Source organism: Gymnoscopelus microlampas, assembly GCF_963454915.1.
Source record: "Gymnoscopelus microlampas genome assembly, chromosome: 5".
Lineage (NCBI taxonomy): Eukaryota > Metazoa > Chordata > Actinopteri > Myctophiformes > Myctophidae > Gymnoscopelus > Gymnoscopelus microlampas.
The window spans coordinates 52,445,168-52,471,779 of NC_139942.1; the positions used below are offsets into that span (position 1 = coordinate 52,445,168).

At 43.0% G+C, this 26,612-nt stretch overlaps 1 protein-coding gene across 1 annotated transcript in view; it reads right to left on the reverse strand.

The window, feature by feature from the left end:
- The window catches only part of LOC311045353 (contactin-associated protein-like 4), a gene marked incomplete at both ends in the record, with an annotated part of 213,324 nt that overhangs the window by 84,587 nt on the left and 102,125 nt on the right, over positions 1–26,612 (reverse strand). The window contains 5 exons of the mRNA XM_084057199.1: positions 2,668–2,842; positions 4,920–5,069; positions 6,220–6,487; positions 9,911–10,048; positions 10,877–11,058. Coding sequence (XP_083913325.1) covers positions 2,668–2,842; positions 4,920–5,069; positions 6,220–6,487; positions 9,911–10,048; positions 10,877–11,058 — 913 coding nt within the window. The remainder of the gene's footprint in view (positions 1–2,667; positions 2,843–4,919; positions 5,070–6,219; positions 6,488–9,910; positions 10,049–10,876; positions 11,059–26,612) is intronic.

Sequence of the window (26,612 nt, forward strand, 5' to 3'; positions counted from 1 at the left end):
AAGACCAGACCATTGTTGTTGTGTCTAACTTGTACATGTCATTAGCGCGTTCAGTCAGCCCTATTCTTCCTCCATGGATAAACATGACCTTGTCCAAGACACAGGCTGAATGGTAGAACCTCGCCTCTGGAACAGTTCCAGAATAATTCGGCTTGAACCATCTGTGGGCGTCGACATCAAATGCATAAAGAATGTTGTCCATGTCCCCCATAATGTCTAACCCTTTGTATCTCACTTCTATCTCACAATTCACTAGCCCTCCCCAGATGTAGATGTTATCTTCTATCAGTACAGCTGTGTGTCCGTAGTGCATGGAGGGAACATCAAGAGAACATTCTCCTCTTCCAGTCGTCACTGGGGGCAACGTAATCCAGCACAACGTCACTGTGTTGAAGACATGAACATCAATCTGATCCTTGTTGGTGTAGGTCTTCCCGTTATAGAAGAACCCTCCAAAGGAATACATCTTGTCCTCTACTGGCCCAGCAGCACAGCCATAGAATACTCTCTGTGGTCCTCTTTTCAAAGGCACCGACCAGCACAGCATCTCTATCTCTGTATCTCTGTATCTCTCTCCTTTCTTCCTTTGTGTCTCACTCTGTCCACGTCTGTCTCTTCTCTGTCTCTGTGTGTCTGTATCAGTGTCTCTGTCCTAAACGGATAAACTCTCAATATTCCTCTCGATCTCTCTAGATGTCTGCAATAGCTTATATAGGCTGACAAAGCTCTGGTCTGATGTCACTTACAACACAAACTGATGTCATGCATGTGTAACAACACTGATTTGTGCAGGTGTTGTTATCTGCACACATTTATCTCTTGAACATACATGTACAAGGTACAGTGAGTAGGGTGGCCATGCCATTTATAAAGATACTGTACCTTATTAACACATTGGGTGCCAGCGTTTTATAATAAAAGATTACGTTCGGTGCCAGAAATCTCACCGTTGAGCTGCGTAGCGCCGTTTAAGCTGTAGACTCTGCGACGTGCATTCCATGTGAAAAAAAGCATGCCTCCATTTTGCCCGATGGTCCTGACTAACGCCTGGAACGATAACATCTCTTACGCGAGTAACAATGGCGGAGCGATCGGGCATACAAAATGAGTCGTTTTCCCCAGCGTAAAACGTTTCGGAGTTATAGGGGTTTTAGAGAAGGAGATAGAACGGAAGCGGATGGGCGCCATGTTTTTTGACACGATGATCCATCTGGCCTATCTTTCTCAGAATCACCACGGGTGATCCCAGAGCTGCTCCAGCCCCTCCCGTGTGGAAAAAAAAAGACACCAAACACGGTTCAGACCGTGTTCGGCACAAATGCGCTACTCTGTGACTCTGCGGCACCCGATGTGTTAACTGAGAACCAACGTTTTTATAGAAGAGAGAACCAATTTTATATTGTCTAATCCAAGCAACCCCCGTGGACCCCCTGTTGAAGACCTCTGCTTTCTAACTCATGCGCACAACAAGGTGCCATCAGCCGACCGTTTGCAATAGTTTGTGCGGTTTGGCGACCAGAACTTTTGGACACCTGAAAATCCGACATCTCCCGACGTCGGACCCGGCTGCCAGTCTGTTGTAGTCTGAAGTAGCCACATTAAGTCATAGACCTTGATCCAGCCTTTCTGCTTGGTAGAGTTAAAAGCCTGTATGCCACTCCCTGACACTCTTTCTGCGTGTCACTCCCTGACACTCTTTCTGCGTCACTCCCTGAGAGTCTTTCCCCGTTTCCTGTCATACCTCCACTGTACTATAAATAATTGGTTCTCAAAGTGGGGTCCGGGGACCACCAGGGGTCCATGGAGGGGTACCAGGGGGTCCCCAGCAAAATGTGTTAACTCTCTCAGTGCCAGAGTATTTTCATAAAGTACTCCCCCAGTGCCAGCAATTTTTTTTTTTTTTTTGCTATTTTGTAATTTAATTTTCAAATAGCTTCTCTTCTGCAGTTTTAAACATATACGACAGTTCTACCAGTAGAGAGCAGCAAATCGACATATTCATTACCTCGCTGTCTCGTCCGTCCCCCCCCCCCCCCCACACACAGGCCAAACACTGTATAAGTCATAACCGGATGTGACGTTTTCGACAATATCTGATCGGGTTAAAATACGATGTTATACACGACCCCGATGACTGATCGTCACCCAGACCAAAGATTATAGAAGGGGACCTCTCCGTTCGTTTTTTCTACCGTGTGAAAAACCGTGACTTTCCCTATTCTGGCCGAAAATGACCGCGAAAAAAATGAGAAACGGAATCTGAGTCATGAAACCGGAACCCAATGAGTCTGAAGGAATCAGGAAGCGAAAGTGATCATGAAAAATAAACAGAATAGCGCGACCACAGTCAAAAGTCAAAACTCGGGATTTCTCGTTCTGGCAGGGAGGGTACTCGGGAAAAACTCGCGATATGTCGGGGCGTGGCACTGAGAGAGTTAATATAGTACGTGTCACAATAATTTTAACCACTTTAACCATATTCTATAGTTTGGCTATTCAAATGAGCTTGTAGATCTGCTATTTTTTTTTTTATTGTGAAAACATATCTTTGCTTCTGGGGGTCCCTGGAACAAAATATTTTGGGGGTCCTTCACATGAAAAAGTTTGAGAACCACTGCTATAAATAAAGGCACAAAACGTATTTTTTTGGGGGGCGACTGGACTGACCTGTCGATGATGCCACACATGTCGACCTGCAGGTGGCTGTAGTTACCCAGCAGCCTCTGCTGCACCAGGGTCAGGTCCACGGAGCGGCCGTCCAGGGTCAGCAGACGCATGCAGCCCTGGAACACGCTGAAGGGGTTCCGACACTCCTGACCGCTCTCCTCACCACCGGGACAGCCTGGATGGGACAGGACAGCGTGAGAAGAGACCCCACACACACTCACTACCCCCCCCCCCCCCCCCCCGACCCCCACAAAATAATCATAATTGAACCAGGAACCCCCCCATCCCCCAAAAAAATATCTTATTTTAACCCATTAAGACCTGGAACTGTGTCATTTTTAGATTTGAGCTAAAAAGTATTATTTTACACTTTGGGCTATTCAAAAATAGCAGATCTACAAGCTCGTAGCTTGTAGATCTGCTATTTTTGAAAAATCGTGAAAATGTGTGCGAATCTTTGAATATATATTTAAAGCGAACATTTTTAACTCAAATATTTGCTTCATGGGGGTCCCTGGAACAAAATATTTTGAGATGGGGGTCGGCGGCCAAATACATATAATTTTGGGGGTCCTTGACATGAAAAAGATTAAGCACCACTGATATAGAAACATACGTTTTTCAGAGTACTGTTGAGATTTAGGAGACATGTAGAATCGGCTTCAGGTCTCAATGGGTTAACTGATAACCCTGATAAGCACTTGGAATCGTAGGAGTTGAGGCATTACATTTAGTTTGACTCGGTTCCACAGATAGATATTGTGAAAATAGCCGATCTACAAGCTCACAGCGCCTTGCGTTGCGAGGCGTTGTGAGCTTGCAGATCAGCTATTTTCCAAATGTTTTCCTCTTTCTTATATTATCTGCCAATGTTGCCAATGTTTGACCAGTTTTTATTGTATAGTTTGCGGATTACTTTTGATGCAGTAATGCATTTTTTGCGTTTTTTTAAGGCATTGAAAAGGTCTTAAAAGTCCTTAAATTGTGACAGTAAAGTGCCCAGATGACTACTGACTATCTGGCGACCAGTGCTACAGTGGAGTCTGAAGAGGCGCGTCTTCAGATTTGCCAACCAGTCGAAGAAATTGCAGATTGCGGCTTTAACATTTGCATGAGATCAACAAAGAACAGACTCGTTCAGCCAGTGGAAGGTCATAGTGGAGATTACATCACAACAGTCAGCCATTTAGTGTAATTATATGATGAGTTTTAAAATATAGTGGGTTAAACAACCCAACTTTCTGTAGTAAAATATGAAGTTCGCCAGAGCCAAATGAGAGGAGAACACAGCGTCGTAAAAAGTTGAAGTCGAGTTTATTCCATGAGAATATTCTGAGTTTCAACAGGAAATACAGACATTCTTATGCCCCAGGAGAAACTCCCACTTTATAGCGTCGTCAAGTCAGACTTCACAGTCTTATTGTTTCCCAAAGCAATCAGCAATGTCATCACTGACTTTGTGACATATCTTTCATATCTTACCGCTTCACAAAGCAACAATAATGTCATTGCGGACGTACGGTCATATGGAACAAGATGAACAGTATATCAGATTACGATCAGATAATGGATAATGGTGGTGTCATATACACACTGCTATCTTAATGTCCATGAAACATTTATACATGGGTAAAGAGGCAAGCCTGACTCTTTTAACACATTGAGTGCCAAAACCGTCATATTACGTTTTTGCAAATACACCCGTGGAGTGCCAAAAAGCAAAACATTTTTTTTTTACATTTACGTTTTTTTTACCTTTTTTTTTTTACCACAAGGGGGGGGGCTAGCGCAGCCCTGGAATCACCCATGAACACTCTAAGAAGTAAGGGACAGATCACCGTGCCTTGTTAAAAACCTCTGTATCTCCTTAACTTTTTACAGTGGGCAAAACTAGTCATTCTCGATGCGCGATCACTCTGCAATGGTGACTCGCATGAGACATGTTGTTGTTTCAGGCTTTAGCCAAGACCATCGCACACCCTTCACATATGCATTGTTTTTCATGGATTGCTCGTCGTGGAGGCTACAGCTTTAAACAGCACAGCGCAGCAGAAATTTCTGGCAACAAACGTAATCTGTTATTATAAAATTCGGGCACCCAATGTGTTAACAGTAGTACAGAAAGATGGCAAAAGGAACTAAATTAAAAACAATACTTGTCCTGGGCCTCGAAAAGTCTAGATCCGGCCCTGTGGACGTGCACTATAATGACTAGCAAAATATATCTTGTTTTTATTGTAATTCTCACTTACCACCAAAGAAGAGGTTACTTCCTGTGGTGACAGGAAATGATGGGCTGGCATGAGCAGTGGCTCCTTCCCCTCTGTCCACAGTGATGGTCACATGACCTCGTCTGGACGTCAGCTCCACTGAATGCCACTGGCCATCGTTCAGATCTGACCCTGACACACACACGCACACGCACACACACACACACACACACACACACACACACACACACACACACACACACACACACACACACACACACACACACACGACTGCATGGTTAGGCTAATACGGCGATTATGCGTAAAGCGGCAGAAGAATAATAAAACAGAGAAACAATAGGGGACCATTAGCACTACGTGCTTGGCCCTTTAAAAAACAGAAACAACTTCACCCATTGTCAACCTATCTTTATATAATTGGTCCTCACTAATGCTCACTAGAAACTGCAGGCTTTCTATTCCTGGAAAGTTAGCGTGCTATAATGGAAGCCATTGTTCTCGGGTTAACTCATTGCCAATGAAACCGTGCCAGCAATTTTTAAATTTTCTTATACCTTTTTCAAGTAGTCACAGAATATTGATCCAGTATAATCGATCCCCTGATGGGTGCTAATCACTGAGGGTTGCACTGTGTGGTTTCACAAATGTCAACGAGGTCACCTTGTGGACAAAAAAAGTGCTCAGGAGCCGAGATACAGCCTTTTTCATTAATAAGTTAAACAAAAAGTGAATGGAGCAGCAAATCTTCAAATGATGAAGTCAAACACGTCATTGGCACGTTGCGCCATTGCGGTAAAACACGTGAAACATGTCAATGGCACCCAATGAGTTAACACATCCACTGCCAAAGGTTAATCTCATAATGTACTCACCGGTGCCAAGGTTTTATTGTTGTTTTGTGTTTTTTTCACGTCGCCATAGACCCCGTTAAAATCCTTTAGAATGCGCGATGCACTGTTTGTACATCGTGCACATGTCCCTGTGTCTACCAGTGCAGACCACGTGTCAAACGGGGCATCAATGTTGTAGTTAGAACGGTTTATGTTAAACAGTGATGACCGAGGAGAAAATGGCGTTTTTGTGTGCGCTTTAGAATGGAGGCCGACGGGAACGGCAAAACCGGATCGCAAATAATTCCGTTCCGGTGGTGTTACACTGAAAATGGTCCGTGTAGTAAATTGAATTTTTTTTTTTTTTTTGAAAAAAAGGAAAAAGCACCCGGACCGTAGCACTACGGTCTCGGCACTTAACAGTTGGATTTAATGGACCGTAGGACTACGTTCTTGGCAGTCAATGTGATCAGATGGGGGGGGGCTCTCACCTGCACTGAGCTCCAGCAGAGCCCTGCCAGCCTTGTGGATCTGTAGGCGGAGCTTGGCCTCGCTCAGGTACAGCCAGGCCACGCCCCCTTGCTGGGGAAGGTCAAAGGTGAGCAGTAGCCCTGCCTTGTTCCACGTGCGGAACTGCAGTCCCACCACGGACGACGATGCCCCTCCTCCCGTCGCCCCCGGCAACCGCAGGAAGCTCTGGGAGCCGGTGAACGTCACGGCAACGGACACGGGCTCGGCACACGAAAAGGTCACGTTACCCTGAGAGAGAGAGAGAGAGAGAGAGAGAGAGAGAGAGAGAGAGAGAGAGAGAGAGAGAGAGAGAGACAGAGACAGAGACAGAGACTTTTTTGGACGGACTTGGAAGGATTTTTTGGGACGGACCTTTTAGACAAAAGTATTATAAATGTAACTGTGATGTTTTACATTCTTTTTGCCTAATACAAATTTCAATCAAAAGACAGATAGAAACAGAGAGACAGAGATATACAGACAGAGAGACAGACAGAGACAGAGACAGAGAGAGACATAGACAGAGAGACAGAGACCGAGACACAGACAGAGACAGAGAGAGACATAGACAGAGAGACAGAGACCGAGACACAGACAGAGACAGAGAGAGAGAGAGACATAGACAGAGAGACAGAGACAGAGACAGAGACACAGACAGAGACAGAGACAGAGACAGAGACAGAGAGAGACATAGACAGAGAGACAGAGACAGAGACAGAGACAGAGACAGAGACAGAGACAGAGACACAGACAGAGACAGAGACAGAGAGAGAGAGAGAGACACAGACAGAGAGACAGTGACCGAGACACAGACAGAGACAGAGACAGAGAGAGACATAGACAGAGAGACAGAGACACAGACAGAGACAGAGAGAGACATAGACAGAGAGACAGAGACAGAGACACAGACACAGACACAGACAGAGAGAGACAGAAAGACAGACAGAGACACAGAGAGAGACAGAGACACAGAGAGAGAGAGAGAGACAGAGACACAGAGACATAGACAGAGAGAGGTGTAAGACGGGGAGGTAAAGAGACAGAGAGGGGACAAAAGAGGAAGAGGAGAGGAGAGAAGAAGGGTGCGAGAGATGGACAGAGGTACAGAGAGACATAAGACAAAAAAAGGGGTTGGGGGCACACACACACACACACACACACACACACACACACACACACACACACACACACACACACACACACACACACACACACACACACACACACACACACACACACACACACACACACACACACACACACACACACACACAAATATGGATAATGTCTGCAAGGGTGTGTTAGTTTTGTCCCCACGATGTCACACAGATCTCATCAGCAAGTCTCCTTAAAGAGGACAGTGTACATTAGCATAATGATAACACAGCCAGGCTTACAGGCATACAGGCAAGAGCAGAACAAACTATAAAGTAGCAATGTCACCTACAGTATACCAGCTTATACTGAGAGAGATACATAGATAGAGAGAGAGATGAGGGAGAGATAAATGAAGAGACAGAGGTATAGAGGGATACAAATATAGATAGAGAGAGAGAGAGAAAAAACTACATCCTGATGCAGAGAGGAATACAGAGGGAGAGATCCACTAGAAAGAGAGCTTGGAAAGAAAGAGAAGAGCTTGTAAATCTGTTTTTTGTTTTTTTTCTAATCGTGAAAATAATGTGCAAATCTTTGAACAGATATGTATTTTTAAAGCAAACTTTTTTTTTTTAATTACAAACTCAAAGCTTTGCTTCTGGGGATTCTAAAAATGTCTATCTAAAACAGTTTTCTGAAACACTAATGTTGCTATAATATCAGTGGTTCTCAAACTTTTTCATGTCAAGGACCCCCAAAATGATGTATTTGGCTGCGGACCCCCCATCTCAAAATATTTTGTTCCAGGGATCCCCATGAAGCAAAGATTTGAACGCTTGCTTTAAAAAAGTTATATATATTCAAAGATGTGCACACATTTTCAAGATTAAAAAAAAAATAGCAGAATACAAGCTCATAGCGCGGCACTATGAGCTTGTATATCTGCAATTTTTTGGATAGCTAAAGTATAAAATAATGGTTAAAGAGGTTAAAATCTAAAATGCCACAGATGCGTCTTAATGGGTTAAAGTGTGTCTGTGGGTTTTGTAAATACTAAACAAATGAAAAGTAGCTTATGACTAAATAACAACTACAGCATACTGGATCCATTGGAACATAGAAACACAGGTTCTTTCTCCACTTTTTCTGAAAAAGTAAAAATTGTGTACGTATACAAGCTTTTAAACCCGACAGCGACCATATCCATTATGCTATACTTTGTGTTTTTGTGAACAGCGGTAATGACCCCACAGGTCTGCTGCTGAGGCTGCAGTTGTTGATAGATTGCAAGTGCAGGTTCCTTATCCCGTTCAGACCTGACTCAGGCCCATTCAACAACAAAAATGTCTCCTTCGAGATTTTTTCAAAACGTGACGCGCTACGAGCTTGTTGTATATCTGCTGTTTTTGAAAGTATAAAATAATTGTTTAACGCTGCGACGCGTTTTGAGCTTGTAGATCTGCTATTTTTGCTACTTTTGAATTGGAAATCAGATTTCTTTGTTGCTATTTTTGAATTAGAATCCTGTAAAGTAACATTTGTATTTAATTTCAAATGCCTTTAGTTATACTTATGTTAACTTTATGAACTTAAATACAGATACATTGGACACAAAAAAGACAATAGAATTGTAATACTAGTCATTAAGCTACTATAACATAGACTGAAGTAATTAAAGCGGGTCATGTTTGCATGTTTGGAATTGTAAACAGCTGAAATCAATAATATATCAGTATTCTGATATTAACCTGCGGGGTCGCATTAAGTGAAGGTGGGGGCCGCATGTGCCCCCCCCCCCCCCCGGGCCGCCAGTTGCCCATGTATGGGTTATAGTGACGTAGCTCAAATCTAAAAATGACACAGATGCTTCCCCCGGTCTTGCTGGGTTATACAGAGGACATCAGGCGTTGCTATCTTTATACAGTATAATGGTCAGGAACACACACACCCCCACCCCCACCAGATCACATCTAAAAGCTCCTGGTAGAGAGCCCTCCTCCTCACTCTAAAGCACAAATGTATGGATGACAGAGCTCCTGTGAAACTCAGCACTATTTTATGATAGCAGCCTCAAGCCACCTTTGCTTTAACACGCAAACAGGCACACACACACACACAAACAGACACACACAGGCACACACAAACAGACACACACAGGCACACACACACAGGCACACGCAAACAGGCACGCACACACAAAGAGGCACGCACGCACACGCACACGCACACACTCATTTATGCGTAAGGTCATCTATGTACATGTCAAAAACTCACATTTTCATACTTAATTGCCCGGGGTCCCCCAGGGGTATGCACGTTCTTGGCTTGTCTTTTGGCCCCCAAGTAATTGGCAAAACACTCATATTTTTTATGATAATACAGTAACATTAACTCTTTGACTGCCAAAAATAATAAATAAAACATCTAAGTATACTACGTGAATTCTATTGATCCAGGGTGGAACACAATCGATTGATTGATCATTAAAATGAATAATGCTCTGAAAATGCTTTCAATGTTTTCAAGTGGACCCTGATCCAGAAAAAGGTTGAGAACCGACGTAAACCAACTGACCGTCACGGTGACCTGGTGGCTGTTGTGTCTGGCCATGTCTATGAGGTTGAGGCCGTTGTAGAGCACGTTCTCCAGGCAGCCGTGGAAGAAGGTCCTCTTGGAGACCACGGTTCTCTGAGAGACAGCTCCCACACTCAGCTGTGTAGGCACAAAACAATAATACAGTAAATAACGGTTACTGTACATAATGGCAGGATAAAAGGCACAGTACTGGATGTGTTTCATATAGGTCAGAACAATTGTGCAGTTGTGGTTAACACTGTCTCACAAAAAGTCATATTTTGACTTTTGGGAATTTTCCGTTCCTTGGTCGGATCGTAAAAAAAACGCTGAGAACTGGACTTCCGTGTTGCTGTAATGTGGAAGTCCCGAAAAGTCAACATGTGACTATTTTGCCCCCCCCCCCCCCCCCCACAATATGTCACAATATGCCTTTTTGGGAGTGAGACAGTGTTAATTTTGACAGAAAGTGTTCCATTTAGTTTTGGTCATATTCGTCATCTGAAATGTTTTAGTTTCTGTCTAGTTTTAGTCAACTAACTATCATAAGATTATAGTCGACTAAATCTACAGTTTATTTAGTCGACTAAAATGTATTGTGGCGGTGCCTTGATGGCGTCGTAATGGCGGATTTTACACTCTGGTTGCATGCTATTTTCAGAGCACAACACTGTTCAGAGCACAACCAAACATAAAATGACTTGTCTTTTAGTTCTACTGGATCTCTTCTCCACTAGTCCCATTTTAGTCAAATTTTAGTTGTTGACGAAATTGTCAATATATTTAGTCTTAGTTTTAGTCATCATAGCTTAGTTTATATTTAGTTTTCGTCAGTGAAAAAAGGTAGTGGACAGACATTTTTAGTCAACGAAATCAACACTGCACGTCACATGTTGAAATTTAGTCACAATATGCCTTTTGGGGCGTGAGACAGTGTTGTGGTGGGCGGGTGGGTGGGTGGGTTACCTGTGTAACGTCCCAGTGTGTAAAGTGAGCAGGGAGGAGGGTCTGCACAGTGCTTTTATCCACGGTGAGGTTGAGCTGAGCGCCCAGCCTCTCCAGCTCCACATGGTGCCACTGCTGGTCGTCCAGGAGGCTGCCCAGTGACAGCAGACGCTGGCCGGAGGGGCCGGAGGGGGGCGTCCTGTCTGGAACACAATATATAGGAAGGGTGTTCAGTTAAAATGCAGTGGTGGAATAAAATATTCAGATTTGTTACTTAAAGGAGTAGTTCACCGAAAAAAACGAAGACATATTTTCTATCAATTACACACGCCACGAAGCCTTGAATCCATGGAGATGTTTTTGTTTATGTCGCATTCCAATAATTTGATGAGCGGCTGGCTGCTCAGCAGGAAACTCTTTGAGACTCTTTGAGACTACGCCAGGGGTCCCTGGGACAAAATATTTTTAGATGGCAAGGGGGAGGGCGAGGGAGGGGGGGGGGGGGTCGATGGGGAAATACATATTAATTTGGGGGTCCATGAAATAAAATGTTTGAGAAGCACTGGTTTAAACAACAAATAAGCAAAGTTACACTCTAGAAACAAGCCCAAATAAACAACTACTCTTTAGAAACAAGCCCAAATAAACAACTACTCTATAGAAACAAGCCCAAATAAACAACTACTCTTTAGAAACAAGCCCAAATAAACAACTACTCTATAGAAACAAGCCCAAATAAACAACTACTCTTTAGAAACAAGCCCAAATAAACAACTACTCTTTAGAAACAAGCCCAAATAAACAACTACTCTATAGAAACAAGCCCAAATAAACAACTACTCTTTAGAAACAAGCCCAAATAAACAACTACTCTTTAGAAACAAGCCCAAATAAACAGCTACACTCCCGGCAGAGACTGAGGGGCCCTGTCTTTCCCAAGAGGACTGACCGTGGGTAGCTATTGGGACGTAAGTCGAGGGAACCCTCACCTGGGCGAGGGTTGCCCAGGTGCATCCATGTGATGTTTTTTTTATTTACACTCAAGAGACAAACCCAAAAACCCACAACCCGCAGCTACCAATATTTACAAGCTATACTTTACAGAAGAACAAGCCCACCAAGTCACGTATAATGAGCAGACAGATGGCAACCCTGGTCTCAATGGCTCTCGGTCAAACAACTCAGAGACATGCTACATGATACATGCCATCATCATCATCCTGGACTGTCCGTTATGGTTCTCTCCATCTTATCTGATCCATTCATCCTGCACGTGTTTACCCCAGATAACTGACCTATACTCATGACCTACTCATTTCCTCCAAGACGTCTGTCTGTCCTTTCATGTGTGATCTTTTCCACTTATTTATCTATTTATCTGAACCCCATCATGCCTGGTGAGCAGAAGCCAGATGAAGGAGGGCAGCAAACAGCCCAGACTCCCTTAGTGCTGCGGAACATTTTAACCCATTAAGACCGGGAACACATCTGTGTAACCACTTAAACCATTAGTTTATACGTTGGCTATTCAAAAATCTTGAAAATGTGTGCAAATCTTTGAATATATATATATATATTTTTAAGCAAACATTTGTAACTCAAATCTTTGCTTCTGGGGGGGCCCTGGAACAAAATATTTTGAGATGGGGGTCCGTAGCCAAATACATATATTTTTTGCTGCTATCAGTGGTGGTCCAACTTTTCCCTTGTCAAGGACCCCCAAAATTAAATGTATTTGGCCGCGTACCCCCATCTCAAAATGTTTTGTTCCAGGGACCCCCAAGAAGCAAATATTGTTCGCTTTAAAAAATATATGTATCTTATAATAGCAGATCCACAGTAATAGCAGATCTACAAGCTCGTAGTGCGGCACTCGGTGCCGCACTACGAGCTTGTAGATCTGCTATTTCTGAATAGCACCAAAGTTATCTCAAACGACACACAGAAGCGTTCCCGGTCTTAATGGATTAATTTCCCCTCCGTCTCACACTGAGAGCAGCACACCACAGAGGTCAACCACCCCCCCCCCCCCCCACCTCATTAATGATGGGTGTGTATATCTGCATACTGCCACGGAGGACCGGCCCACATCAATAAGAGAAAATGCACGATTCTACAAATCCACTATAGCTGTGGTTAAGAAGACAGCAGGACATTATTAATGATGAAACAACAAATGCAAATTAACTGAATCTATATCTCTTTATAAGTATGGAGAGAGAGAGAGAGAGAGAGAGAGAGAGAGAGAGAGAGAGAGAGAGAGAGAGAGAGAGAGAGAGAGAGAGAGAGAGGTAAAGGGAGGTTCTGCTGAAAGATCCAAGGGAATGTACACACTGTTAATTGAACTCTGAGAGCACAGAAATGAGCGTACGTGCGTACGTGCGTGCGTGCGTGCGTGCGCGTGTGCGCGTGTGTCTGTCACAATCAACGATTAATTAATGTTGGCATTGAACATTGGAAAATATGAATAAAAAGTAGTATTTCTGTTTGCCATTCAGGGCGTTGTAAACAACACTTGCACAGTCAGGGGAGATATGAAAAATAACTTAAATTATATAAATAAATGACGGCCTTGGCATAACCTCATCAGAGTCAGATGAGGATGGTCTGTTTATTGTTTATTGTTTAGACATGTGACGCTCCAGTGCTTCCTTTCCTTTTGGAGGAAACATTTGCAAATTGTGTGAACCAACCAACAGACAGACAGACAGACAGGGTCAGAGGGGAAAGAACTGAGATGGAATAGTTACAGGGAGTGATTTTGACAGCAAACAGGCATAGTCTTTTGAATAAAATTCCATTTAGTTTTAGTCATGTTTTAGTCATCTGAAATGTTTTAGTTTTTTTCTAGTTTTAGTCGACTAAATATCATAAGATTATAGTCGACTAAATATCGTCGTAATGGCTGATTTTACACTTGGTTGCATGCTGAAAATAGCCGGCGTTGTGAACTTGTAGATCTGCTATTTTCAGAGTGCAAGACCCGACAAAATTGTCAATATAATAGTCTTAGTTTTAGTCATCATAGCTTAGTTTTTATTTTGTTTTCGTCAGTGAAAAAAGGTAGTTGACAAACGTTTTTCGTCATAGTTTTGGTTTCAGGGAGTGATTTTGTGTGAGAGAGAGAGAGCAGAGAGCAGAGAGAGAGAGAGAGAGAGAGAGAGAGAGAGAGAGAGAGAGAGAGAGAGAGAGAGAGAGAGAGAGAGCAGAGAGAAAGATGAGGGAGGAGAGAGAGTGTTTTATGGATGGACATAATGATGATGGACATTATGATATTATGATGATGAATGTCTGTGAATTCAAACCATTTAAAGGAGATTATATATTTAATAATTAACCTGGAAGAGAATAGAGAGCACGTTTGGATCAATGTGAGAGGTCTTATGAAACACATATATAATAATTTTGTGTGCATGTGTGTGCGTGCACATGCGTGTGCGTGTGTGTGGAGAAACACACAAGAGTGTGTTTCTGGGACAGAGAAAGGTCGATAATGAAGTAGATTTTCTCCTGATTTGTCTCTCTGATTAAGTCAATTTTTGTGTGAAAATCTTGTAAATATTGTGTGTCTTGTGACGATCGGGTCCAATATTTAGTTCATTGACCATGGAGCTAAAGAACGGTTCAGAAGCTGTGTTCACGGTCACTCTTCCATTGGAATCAATAGACTCTAACCTGCTTCTGCTCTCCTAAAAAGGCGGCCGCCCATTTCACGCAGATACGGGAGTAAACCGGAGATGGCATGATGCCATGATGCCGGAGATGGCATGACGCTCCAGTAAGGAGCACTAATGCGGGGACCCGCTCCCCGGAGTTCTTTGTGTCTCCCACTTCACACTTCCATTGACTGTTATTACGGACCCCCAGCTGCAGATCAAGAATGTGACTGCAGACCGGGCCTCTCCCTGGAGCACGACTGTGGATTTCTACTATATTATACTAGATTATACTATACCGGTATATTATCAACATTCTTATATTATACCATATATACTATATAACATTATTGTTGTACTATATTATATTATTATATACTATCTTACACTATTGTATTTGCTATTATTGTTATTGCTACTACTTGTATCTCTTTCTGTCTCTCCTCTATCTCTCCCTCTCTCGTCTTTCCCCCCCGACATGGTCGAGGCAGAAGGCCCCCACCCTAGAGCCTAGGGTCTACCTGACGTTTGTTCCAGTTAAGGGGGAGTTTTTCGTTGCCACTGTCGCAAAATTGCTTGCTCAGGATGGGACTGTCGGGTCTCTGCTCTACATGTAAAGTGTCTTGAGACAACTTGTTGTGATTTGACACTTTAATAAATATGAATTGAATTGAATTTGTCTTGGGAGTCGCTATACTCACTAGTGCAGCGCCAGAGACTGCCGTCCACAACCGGCTTCCCAAGCGCGAACACAACCAGTTGTTTTCATTAGAGCAATTGTTATTATTGAAACTGGCCTTTTGTGGACTTTACATATACATTTGCAAGGGTTAACTACGGTATGTTGCTTCACAATGACAAAAACAAACACAGAAGTATATACAAAATATTTATGAAACCAATCCTGTGCGTTTCACAAATTTCCAAACTTCATGACAAAACTTTAGAAAATGTAAATGATCCAAATCCGGTGTGGTTTTTATTTATTTTAAATAAAACATAAATAAAAACCCATGGATGTGGGAGGTTAGTTCCATGGGTGTGACAGGGATGGGGAATAGGGGTATATAACAGCATTATGCTGACTGTCCTATGCCATACGTAATGGTGAACGCAGAGCACAGATCGCTTGTCATATGTAAAGACACCTTTAAGAATCTGGCAGTGACACACAACACCGCATTGGGCTGTCAGACGCCTTGCCCTTGCTTTTCCCCTGTCTGTCTCTGCGGAGCTTTCCAACCTGAATAAATCCATAAAAATGCCGTGACAATCCTAAAAACAAAGTGTGATGAACTGCCAGCAAAGTCTCGCATTTATCCGCTTTGCCTTCGACATCCCACTTTTTCAGCCTCCTAACATCCTGACAGCTCCGCCAGCACATAGCATCTCCTAATCGTATTCCGTCTACTGTTCCATTATGCACTCTTTAACTGGGAGGCTAAATCTAATTATGAAGAAAAGACAATGACAGTTTTTTTATGGGAAGACAGACTGGTGTAATTGTCTCAGCGTTTCACTCTCAGGTGGCACTCAACCCCACAAGGAGAATGAATGAATGCTGAAATCCCTGACTGACTCACAAAATGGTGTCATGGTAGGAGGGTGGAATTAAAGTCTGGCTTCAAAACATTGCGAAGAAAAAAGACATTCTTCCACTTTGTGCCGTGAAACCAACCAAAGTGAAAGGACATAATAACCACTTCTTACGCCCTGTTCAGAAGTAGTTTTTCTAAAATAGCACATCTAACAAGCTAGCTCACACAAGACGTGAGAGTTTTTTTCATTCTTAAAATGTTCTGCAAACTTTTGAAAATGTTTATAATGACTTACCAACAGAGGGAAGGCAGATTTGTCGCTGTCAGGCGGAATACCTCCTATCTTTGCATTTCAACGTTTTTATTTTTGCTATTGAACAGCTTTTATGTCTATGTTTATATTTAACCGATGGAAAGTATAAAAAGCTCTTCTGACTAAACCTCCTCCTAACTCCATTGGATCCTCAAACCACCTCAAACTACAACTCAGGATCACTGTCTACATTAATGGTCAAAAGTATCTTAACTCCACTTGAGCTGTATTTGGGTAAAGTGATGATAATATAAGAACACATTCAAGTATCTGACGATGTATAAAGTCACCATACTGTACCAATTTTGATGAGGCAGTATTGTGTTGTTTTAAAAACTTTTCCTGAAAAGTTAATATTTTGGACATAGTTGGTTTCTGCCTGACAGCAGAGATATATTTCATTGACCGGGGTCCCCCAGGGGTCTACACTTCCGCACCAAATCTCTTTTCCGGCAAATAGCCAATCTACAAGTGTGTGTGTGTGTGTGTGTGTGTGTGTGTGTGTGTGTGTGTGTGTGTGTGTGTGTGTGTGTGTGTGTGTGTGGGTGTACGTCAGACACGGACATGAAAGGCAAAGAGGCGAGCGGGGGAAACTCTTATTGGCTTTCCATGCGTTGTTTGGTCGTATTCTGGTTCTTCATGTCGAAAAATCGTGGCGTTTCGAGAATATTTAAGGGCGTGTTATTTAAATGACGCTCGGTTTCAGCCGTGACATTCATCAAGGCTCCGACCAAATGTACGGTAGGATTGGCTGTATAGGATCACTTCATAAATGTGACTTGGACTTTGGTGTACGGCCGAATTTATGGAATAATATAAGCCGTTTTTTACGCTCCATTGATAAATGAGGGCCACTATGTTTACATGTCTGACCAGTAAAATATTCAATCAATAAATCAATCAATCAATCAATCATGACGTGCCCAGAATAGGGACTCCAGGGTTCATGAGGTTAATGTCATGCCATTCCTATGACACAACTAGCCTGGGATCAATACCATTTTCGGCTTTCTGATCCGTTAGGAGCAGAAATAACTTTACGTCATCAGGTGGCCGGAACCAACGAGACCGGAACCACCGGTGCCGTGCACCTCCAAAATAATTCCCCTAGTTTAAAACTGGTTCAAATTGGTATAATCGCTTTGTTTCTTTTGGTATAATAATCTTTTCCTATGTTCATCTTTTATTCTAACTCGTAGCGCGACTAGCGCGACTAAACTAATTGATTCGCATTATGTGGGGAACAAAACCAAAAACCGGATCACATGGCTCGGATTAGAACGAATACCAGGTCTGGTAATGCAAGGTTATGACACAACTGACACAGTCACACATGCAGGTGGCTACCATAAGGCTGTAATTAATTAATACAGCACACTGGGGATGCATGCATCACATCTCCCTTCACATACTAATGTGTTATGCAATATGCCTCCTGCCCTACTGTAATAAGCATGACCCGGTTTCTCTCTATGACTATCTTAATGCGCTGCTTGTAGGCAGCCATAGCTGCGGTGTCCGCAGGATTCGTCTATACCCCTTATAAGCCCCATTCATACTTTGTCACATGATCGGCATCGCGGAAAACGAAAACAGTCGATCTACAAGCTCACAATGCATCATATATCAACGTCCGCGTCGTAGAGCTTAGGGGTAACAAAGCATATACAGATGTGCCACTTCAAAACTTCACATGTCCTGCCATCGCCAAGACAGTAAATTTTCAGGGGATTCCCAGGGAAATAAGAGGGACAAAGAAGGGCATTTAAAATGCTGAATTATTTTGATGATCACTGCTTTTATGATGCTAATTAATTTGAGCAACTGGTCAAATCACCTTTCGCCTCATAATGAGTCTGACACCTTCTTAAACACACATTCTTTTGTTCTCATGTATATGGATGTCTGTTGAAGGAAAAAACGGGGGTGTGTAGTGACAACTTCTTTTCAGGGGCAAAACAGTGCATTTTAAGGGCAGAAAAGGGAGTAAAAAAAATGCATTTTCAGGGGACTTTCAGGGAAAGAACAGTAACGTGTGAAGTTTTGAAGTGGCACATCTGTATGAAAGAATTATTCACATTATGCACCAGAATGCACTGGAGGATGAGGACACACTGACCCCTGGTATATTTTACTTCTTAACCCTTTAAGACCGGGAACGCATTTCTCATTTTCGATTTTAACCACTTTAACCATCTTATGCTTTGGCTATTCAAAAAATAGCAGATATACAAGCTCATAGCACGGCACCGAGTGCCGCGCTATGAGCTTGTAGATCTGCTATTTTTTTGAAAAATCTATTTTGAAAATGTTTGCAAATCTTTGAATATATATTTTTTAAAGCGAACATTTGTAACTCAAATCTTTGCTTCTGAGGGGATTCTAAAATGTCTTCTAAATCCAAAACAGTTTTTTGAAAAAACTTATGTTGCTATGAGTGGTTCTCAAACTTTTTTCATGTCAAGGACCCCCAAATGCTATGTATTTGGCCGCGGACCCCCATCTCAAAATATGTTGTTCCAGGGACCCCCTCAGAAGCAAATATTTGAGTTACAAATGTTTGCTTTAAAAATATACATATTCAAATATTAGCACACATTTTTACGATTTTTGAAAAAAAATGTCCAAAAATCTTAAAATGACACAGATGTGTCCCCGGTTTTAAAGGGTTAAATAAAACTCTCCTCTTGTGACAGCAGAGGATCGGGGGGGCTGAATGATGAGGCGGACGGCGCTACGAGGGAGTTAAAGCTCCGTTCTGATGAATGTAAAGCAGAGAGGATACGGGATGGTTGTGGATGGCGCTCATAAATCTTAATAAGGACAGTCTGTTTATTCCAGCTGTTTCTGGAGGCTTCTGGAAGGAGCTGTTAAAGGCAGCAGACTGTACGAGGCAGGGATTATGTGACTAGCATGTGTGATGATCGTTTTAACTACTGTAAAATCTACTGTAATTACATGAATAAGGATCAGCTAACTAAGATAAAGTATCTTTCTATATATATTCATTCACTGACCAGGTTTTGGGATTCCTAAACGAATCATTAGGATTATTGACCTGAGATCGTCTTAAAGCTGTCTTAAATCTAAGGTTGTCTAAAATAATCAAATGTACCGTACTGTATATAATCTTTGTTGTTCATCTAACAATGTAACAATGTTACGTTTGCAGTGATCATTTACTTCAGATAATGACGCACTGAGAATATTGAATATATACGTTTTTCCTTGAAAAAGGGCTTAGTGATTGGTGAGATAGATTACTATACATACGGTCAGATTTAGCAATTTCTTAAAGTGCTTATTATTTAAAACAGGGACACGTACACGGATGGAGTCCAGTGAAGTGTCCATGAACGTTTACCATCAAAGAGCGTAGCCTACCAGGCCCATGTGAACAATGCATGTATACTGTATGTGTATTACCAGTAGGGCTGGGATCAGAGCTGGTTATGTGGACTTTACGTTTCTAAACAATTACAATACCAGTGGTTCTCAAAAAAAAAATCACACCCTGTGTGAAGGTAGCGGCGCCTTTGATACATTTTGTCATCGATATGTGTTTATAATGTGTTTATAGCCACGTGTCACGTGAAGCTTGACCAATCACTTTGTTGACGTGTCTGACCAATCAGAACGTTGACGTGTCTGACCAATCAGAACTTTGACGTGTCTGACCAATCAGAACGTTGACGGTGAACACGGACAAAGTCAGGTATAGAGCAGGATCTGCTCTATACCTAAAGGTATAGAGCGGCTAGCGCCGCTAAAAACTCTGAGAGTGTACAAATGTAACCATTTGGTTCCATTTGTACACTCTCGGACGGTTAACTCTTTGACTGCCAATGACGAGATTCTTCGTCATATTTTGCTAAAGTCCAGTCTGCCAATGACAAAAATGACGAGTGTTTTCAATGGTTTTCCACTAGATGGCGCTGTTCGCTCGCCTAAGGGTCATTGCTTGGCTCTCTGTGAAGCAGAGGAGCAGCACATTTCCGTGTGGGGAGATTTGCGGGGAGATTTATTACCACTCGCGGGTGTCCGAGAGAGGTGGGATGTCTGGGTACCCCGTCAAGTCAAACGTTTGACTTTTGGTCAAATCCGTGCCTAGCCACCACCCGTTTGCCGTCTTGGGAGTGGGAATGCGTTGCTATAGTACCCCAACCTTCTCCACACCCCCATCACACCCACGCCGTAGACGGCAGTTCCCCCCAAAATAGTTCCCGTGTGTGTGTGTCAGTTTCAGCAGGTTGCATCATGATTGATGACTTGTTTTTGGGGCTGGCAGGCAGCTGTGCTCTGTGTTCTCATTCTAAAAGTTCCTGCAGCGTTCTCCTCACCTTGCTGCTTTACTTGATATACAGCAGGGGTCTTCAACAGGGGGTCCGGGACCCCTAGGGGGTCCTCGGAGTTACTACAGGGGGTCCGCCAATTCTTTGTGTGATAGGATTTTTTATTTGACCTTAACCACTTGAACCCTAGCATCCCTTTACTGAGGGTAACATTAGCCAGAAATAGCAGATCTACAAGCTCACAACGCCTCGCAGCGCGAGGCGTTGTGAGCTTGTCGATCGGCTATTTTTAGCAAAAAGGTATAGTTGTAAAAGGAAAAAAGAGCAGACCAAGTAAAAACATTTTTTATCTGCCCCTGCTTCACATATCTCTCAGTTAGGGGGTCCTTGGCCTGAAAACGTTGAAGACCCCTGATATAAAGCATTGGTTCTCAACATGTGGGCCACGGCCCACTAGTGGGCCACGAGGGTATTGCAAAAAAAAAAAAAGAAGACGTTTTCTGTGCGATACCTATGAATAGTTTCATTGTTTGGCACCAAATTGCAGAGGTGGAGAGTAACTAAGTATATTTACTCAAGTACTGTACTTAACTGCAATTTTGATGTATTTTTTACTTTACTGGAGTATTTCCAATTTTCATGCCCATAGACCCTTGTGCCATTTTCAAAGGAAGTGTTTTTTTTTGTCTACAGGTTTTGTTACAGAGGGTTGGCTCATAACGATAAATCAATCTTCTCAACCTATGTGTGTGTGTGTGTGTGTGTGTGTGTGTGTGTGTGTGTGTGTGTGTGTGTGTGTGTGTGTGTGTGTGTGTGTGTGTGTGTGTGTGTGGACCATGGTATAAAAGCACAAAGATATTGACCTATATATTACACAGTCTGTGGACTGCAAACCCCCTATGAGAGAGGGAGCGGTGCAAAGTAACTAGGTACATATACTCAAGCACTGTACTTAGGTAAAATGCTGAGGCATTTCCAATTTTCACCACTTCTACTTCTACTCCACTACATCTCAAAGGCAAATATTGTACTTTTATTCCACTACAATTATTTGAAAACTTTAGTTACTAGTTACTTTGTAGATTTTGATTATTATTACAAAACATACACTTCAGCCCAAGCTCACAATGTGAAGCATTGTGAATTTGTAGATCTGCTATTTTCAAAAGATTTGTATACATTTTACACATTTGAAAACTCGACATTCTGCATAACGATACTTTAAGTACATTTTGATACCAATACTTTTGTATTAATATTAATACTTTTTTGAGAGAGAGAGAGAGAGAGAGAGAGAGAGAGAGAGAGAGAGAGAGAGAGAGAGAGAGAGAGAGAGAGAGAGAGAGAGAGAGAGAGAGAGAGAGATGTATTGATTGAAAGATACAGAGCAGCTCCGGAAACAAAGTTAGCAGGTAGAGCAGATGGGATGATACACTGTAGCCATAAAGCTTTAATAAAGTAACAAAAAAAGTTCAAAAGGTGGAAGGCCTGCAATGTGGAGATAGAGCCAGAGGAGATAAAACATACAAGGACTATCTTCAGATAGATCCAGGAAAAAAAGGAAGTGAAAGAACATTTTAGAGACAAGCTGACATAAATAACAATGTAAAAAGAGAGAGAGAGAGAGAGAGAGAGAGAGAGAGAGAGAGAGAGAGAGAGAGAGAGAGAGAGAGAGAAAGAATAGAAAAGCTGACAGGCAGGCTTGAAGAGAGAGAGAGAGAGAGAGAGAGAGAGAGAGAGAGAGAGAGAGAGAGAGAGAGAGAGAGAGAGAATGAAGACAAGAGAACAGGTGTGATTCGGGCAGGGAAGAGGTTTTTTATTTCATTGTGGATCCAGATAACCTCAAGCTTCTGTAATTTCAACAATAGGTGGCTTTTCTTTGCTTTTTCTCTGGTTCTGGCCGAGCGTTTTCAACAGGGACTTGTTTTTGTTTTTTTCCAAGGTGGTTCCATTATATTTGAAGAATTAACACTTCACTGGCACCCAAGACATGCTTAAAGGAGCATACTGGTGCAGTAGTATCGTGGAAACCTCCACAACTGTTACTTTTCAGGATTCAAAAACAAGCTTCGTGAAACGTTTCCAGCTTGTGGATCTGCTACTTTTGATACTTTTGTGTGACGCTGCAGTATGATCACATGCTCATGTCCGCTCACATGGTTTTGTTTGTCTTGTTTGGTCTGTTTATATATATATTTTGTTTATATGGATATGCTGTCAACAGGCTCCAGACCTCTTGGTCGCCCACGCTTGCGCTTCAAGGACGTCTGTAAACGTGATATGAAGCTGGCAGGCATTGACCACAACAACTGGGAGGAAGCTGCAAAAGACCGTGGTGCTTGGAGGCGGACTGTCGCTTCAGGAACTCGCCTTGCTGAGGAGAGGCACATCTCCTTGCTGCAGGCGAAGAGGCAGAAGAGGAAACTGCTTGAAGCAGCCCCCACTCCAGTACCAGACACTTCCCCATTCATCTGCGACAATTGCAACAGAGACTGTCACTCCAGAGTGGGGCTGTTCAGCCACAGTCGCCGCTGCAAGAGAAATTGACCCCTCAGGCGCAACCCATCGTCATCACTGACGGACGGATGCCTATGATGATATTTTGTTTTTAATTTATGTCTTCATGTTTGGGGTGATAATTGAATGTGTCTATTGAAATGTTGTATTTTATTGGCTGCTTTAAAAAGCTTTTCTGTACCTTATGTTTTTTTAATGCTGAATACTGCTGCAGAAAAATCCAATAAACTCGGGGGCACGGTGGCGCAGTCGGTAGCGCTGTCGCCTCACAGCTAGAAGGTCCTGGGTTCGATTCCCGCCGGGGATGCTGTGGGCGCTGGGGGGCGTGTCTTCTCCTCCACGTCATCAGCGCCCATACCCTAGGTGGGGGTTGGCGAAAGGGCCTACTCTGTGTGGAGTTTGCATGTTCTCCCCGTGTCTCCTAGGGTAGTTAATACCCTCACAAAAACATGTAGTAATCCTGGTCACTATACCGCCTCCCCCTCGTCAGCCGGGGAGCCTGATGGAGGGGAAGGGAACTGGTTGGAATAACATGTTCCTTCCACGCGCTACGTCCAACCAGGGAAACTCCCCCCTGTCAGGTGACAAGAAGGTCAGTTGGCTCTCATGCATTGAAGGAGGCATGAGCATGGCCCTGGCCTCCATAGGCTGGTGGGGGGAGTGTAGTGCCCAGGATCACTTAGCAAATTGGCACCGGGTGAAAAAAGGGTTACAAAATCGCGGGACAAAAATTATTTAAAAAAAACAAAAAACAAACAAAACAATAAACAAAGTAAAAAAAAAAAAAATCAGCCTGAGCTGTCAACGTCAAAGAGAACGATGGAGAGAGCTTGACAATGAATGTGTAAACTTTATTTATATAGCACCTTTTTAAACAATGTTACAAAGTGCTTAACTTAAAATCAGACAGTGAACAATGAAATACAATTTGCAACAACAAAAACAACACACAACAGTATCAGTGAGTAAAATGAGAAGCACCGACATTCTGCTGTTAAGAGGTTAAAAAGGCCTTTCAATAGAGCGTCGCAGTTCCCGCCCACTTCCAGTTGCCGGAAGTAAATACTCAATGCATTTTTCCCATTGACTTTTCCGAAAATATTTATGTAAATTAATTTAAGCCTAGAATCAAGCTATCCAGGATCCTGGTGAATCATGCCCATAAAACGTTTGATTCTGTGAAAAAACTTTTTTGAAAACGGCAAAACAAAGGGTATTTATTAAACATAGTATATCATATCATTAAATATTAAATTAAAAAAATCACAGAAAAAAAGGTTTTATGGTCATGATTCACCAGAATCCTGGATGGCTTGATTCTAGGCTTAAATTCATTGATATAAATATTTTTGGAAAAGTCAAAGGGAAAAATGCATTGAGTATTTACTTCCGGCACCCGGATTCTCTGCAACTGCGATGCTCTATAAAAATGGGTCTTTAATTTGGTTTTAAAAATGGCAATGGAATTAGCAATAGCAACCCTAACGTCCAAAGGGAGGCTGTTCCAGAGTGTAGGGGCCCTGACGGCAAAGGCGCGATCACCCTTGGTCACCAGCCTAGATGTAGGGATATCTAGTAGGGCGGCGTCAGTATGAACACAGTAGAGACCAGTGATGTTTTAGTTAGTTTAGTTATGGTACCAAGTTACTTAATTACTTACTTACTTCCTCTTGTGAATGGCTTACAAGGTCAGTTTGTCCCTGCAAAATCCAGACACGTGACATTTATCATCCTAACCTGTGAGAATACGTTTAATTTGTCTACTTTCATCTTGGTTGTGTGATTCAACGACTCAACCAATATTGGTTATCCATCTGTTATAGTGTTAGACATGTTTTGACTGGAAAGCAGCAGAATAGGGAAATGTACAGCGTTTAGAACACCTGCACAAATCTGCGTTGTTACACCTGAATTTCAACAGTTTGTGTTGTGTGTGACATCATACTAGAGCTCTGCTCAGTCTATATAAGAGGATGTACACATCTAGAGAGACACCAAGAGAGGCATCAGGAGAGGCATCAAGAGAGAGACTTGGAATAACTGAGAGTTTTAGAGAGTGACCCAAGAGTGACACAGACAGACAGGTGAGGCAGATAAACAAGCATAGACAGACAGACAAGGGAGAGAGAGAGAGATGTTTTGCTGGACGGTCCCCCTGAAAAGAGGACCAAGGGCTTCCAGGCTTGCTTGTGCTGCTGTGCCGGTGGGGGACCAGGTGTTCTACATCGGAGGGTCCTATGATAATGTGATGCGCTATTACATTACAGGTCAGATTGAAATTCATGTCTTCAACACAGTGTCTTTGAGCTGGAGGAAGCTCCCAGCGACGAGAGGAAAACGTCTCCGTGAAGTTCCTTCCGTTCGCTGGTTCCACACAGCTGTACTGATAGAAGATGTCATTTACATCTGGGGAGGGACGGTGAACCGTAAGGTATCAGAGAACGACAGTGGCTGCTGCCGTGTCGTAGCGTGGGACGGCCTAGGGGAAATACCCAGGCGGTACAAAAAACACGACAATGTTCTTTATGCATTTGATGTCGACACCCACAGATGGTTAAAGCCCAATATTTCTGGGAACGTTCCAAAGGGGAGGAGAGACCACTCAGCCTGTGTCTTGGGGAAGGTCATGTATATCTATGGAGGATACGCCCCTCGGAATAAGAATACTGATGACATCTACAAAATGGACACCACCACAATGGTCTGGTCCTTGATTAACACCAGAGGCACTCCACCAGCTGGTCCAACACATCACTCTGCTACCATCATTGGGACAAAGATGTTTGTATTTGGAGGCAGGCGCAAATATAATGTTGTTGACTCTATTATAAGAGTGTTTGACACAGAGACAAACTGCTGGCTGAGCACGCCCTCTGCACAGCTTCGTCCAGAAAAACGTTCCGATCATGAAGCCTTTGCCTACGATGGTGAACTGTGCATATTTGGTGGCAGAGGTGGTCCCGGGCGGATCTTCCATGATCTGTGGAAGTTTAATCCAGAGACCTTCTCCTGGACGAAGGTTGAGACCAAGGGGGAAGGCTCGAATTGGAGGGGTCAGATGTGCTGTTGCGTGGTGGAAGATTGTGCTGTCCTCTTTGGATACACAGCCCACACAGAACCCATCTTGCAGATCTTAGACTTGAGTCGTAGACTGAAGATGTTATGCAAGCTTGCAGTTATTCAGTACGGCGTGGAGAAGTCAGGACTTCCACCCAACATCAGGTGGGAACTGGCAGCCATGACAAGAGACTGAAAGCTCCCATTAGAACAGTGGTTTTCAACCAGTGGTCTGGGGACCACCAGTGGTCCTTGGGGGGGTACCAGGGGGTCCCCAGCGAAATGAGTTAACATAGCGTCAGAATCATTTTAACCACTTAGCTTTGGCTATTCAAAAATAGCAGATATACAAGCTCACAGCGCGGCACCGAGTGCACACTTGAA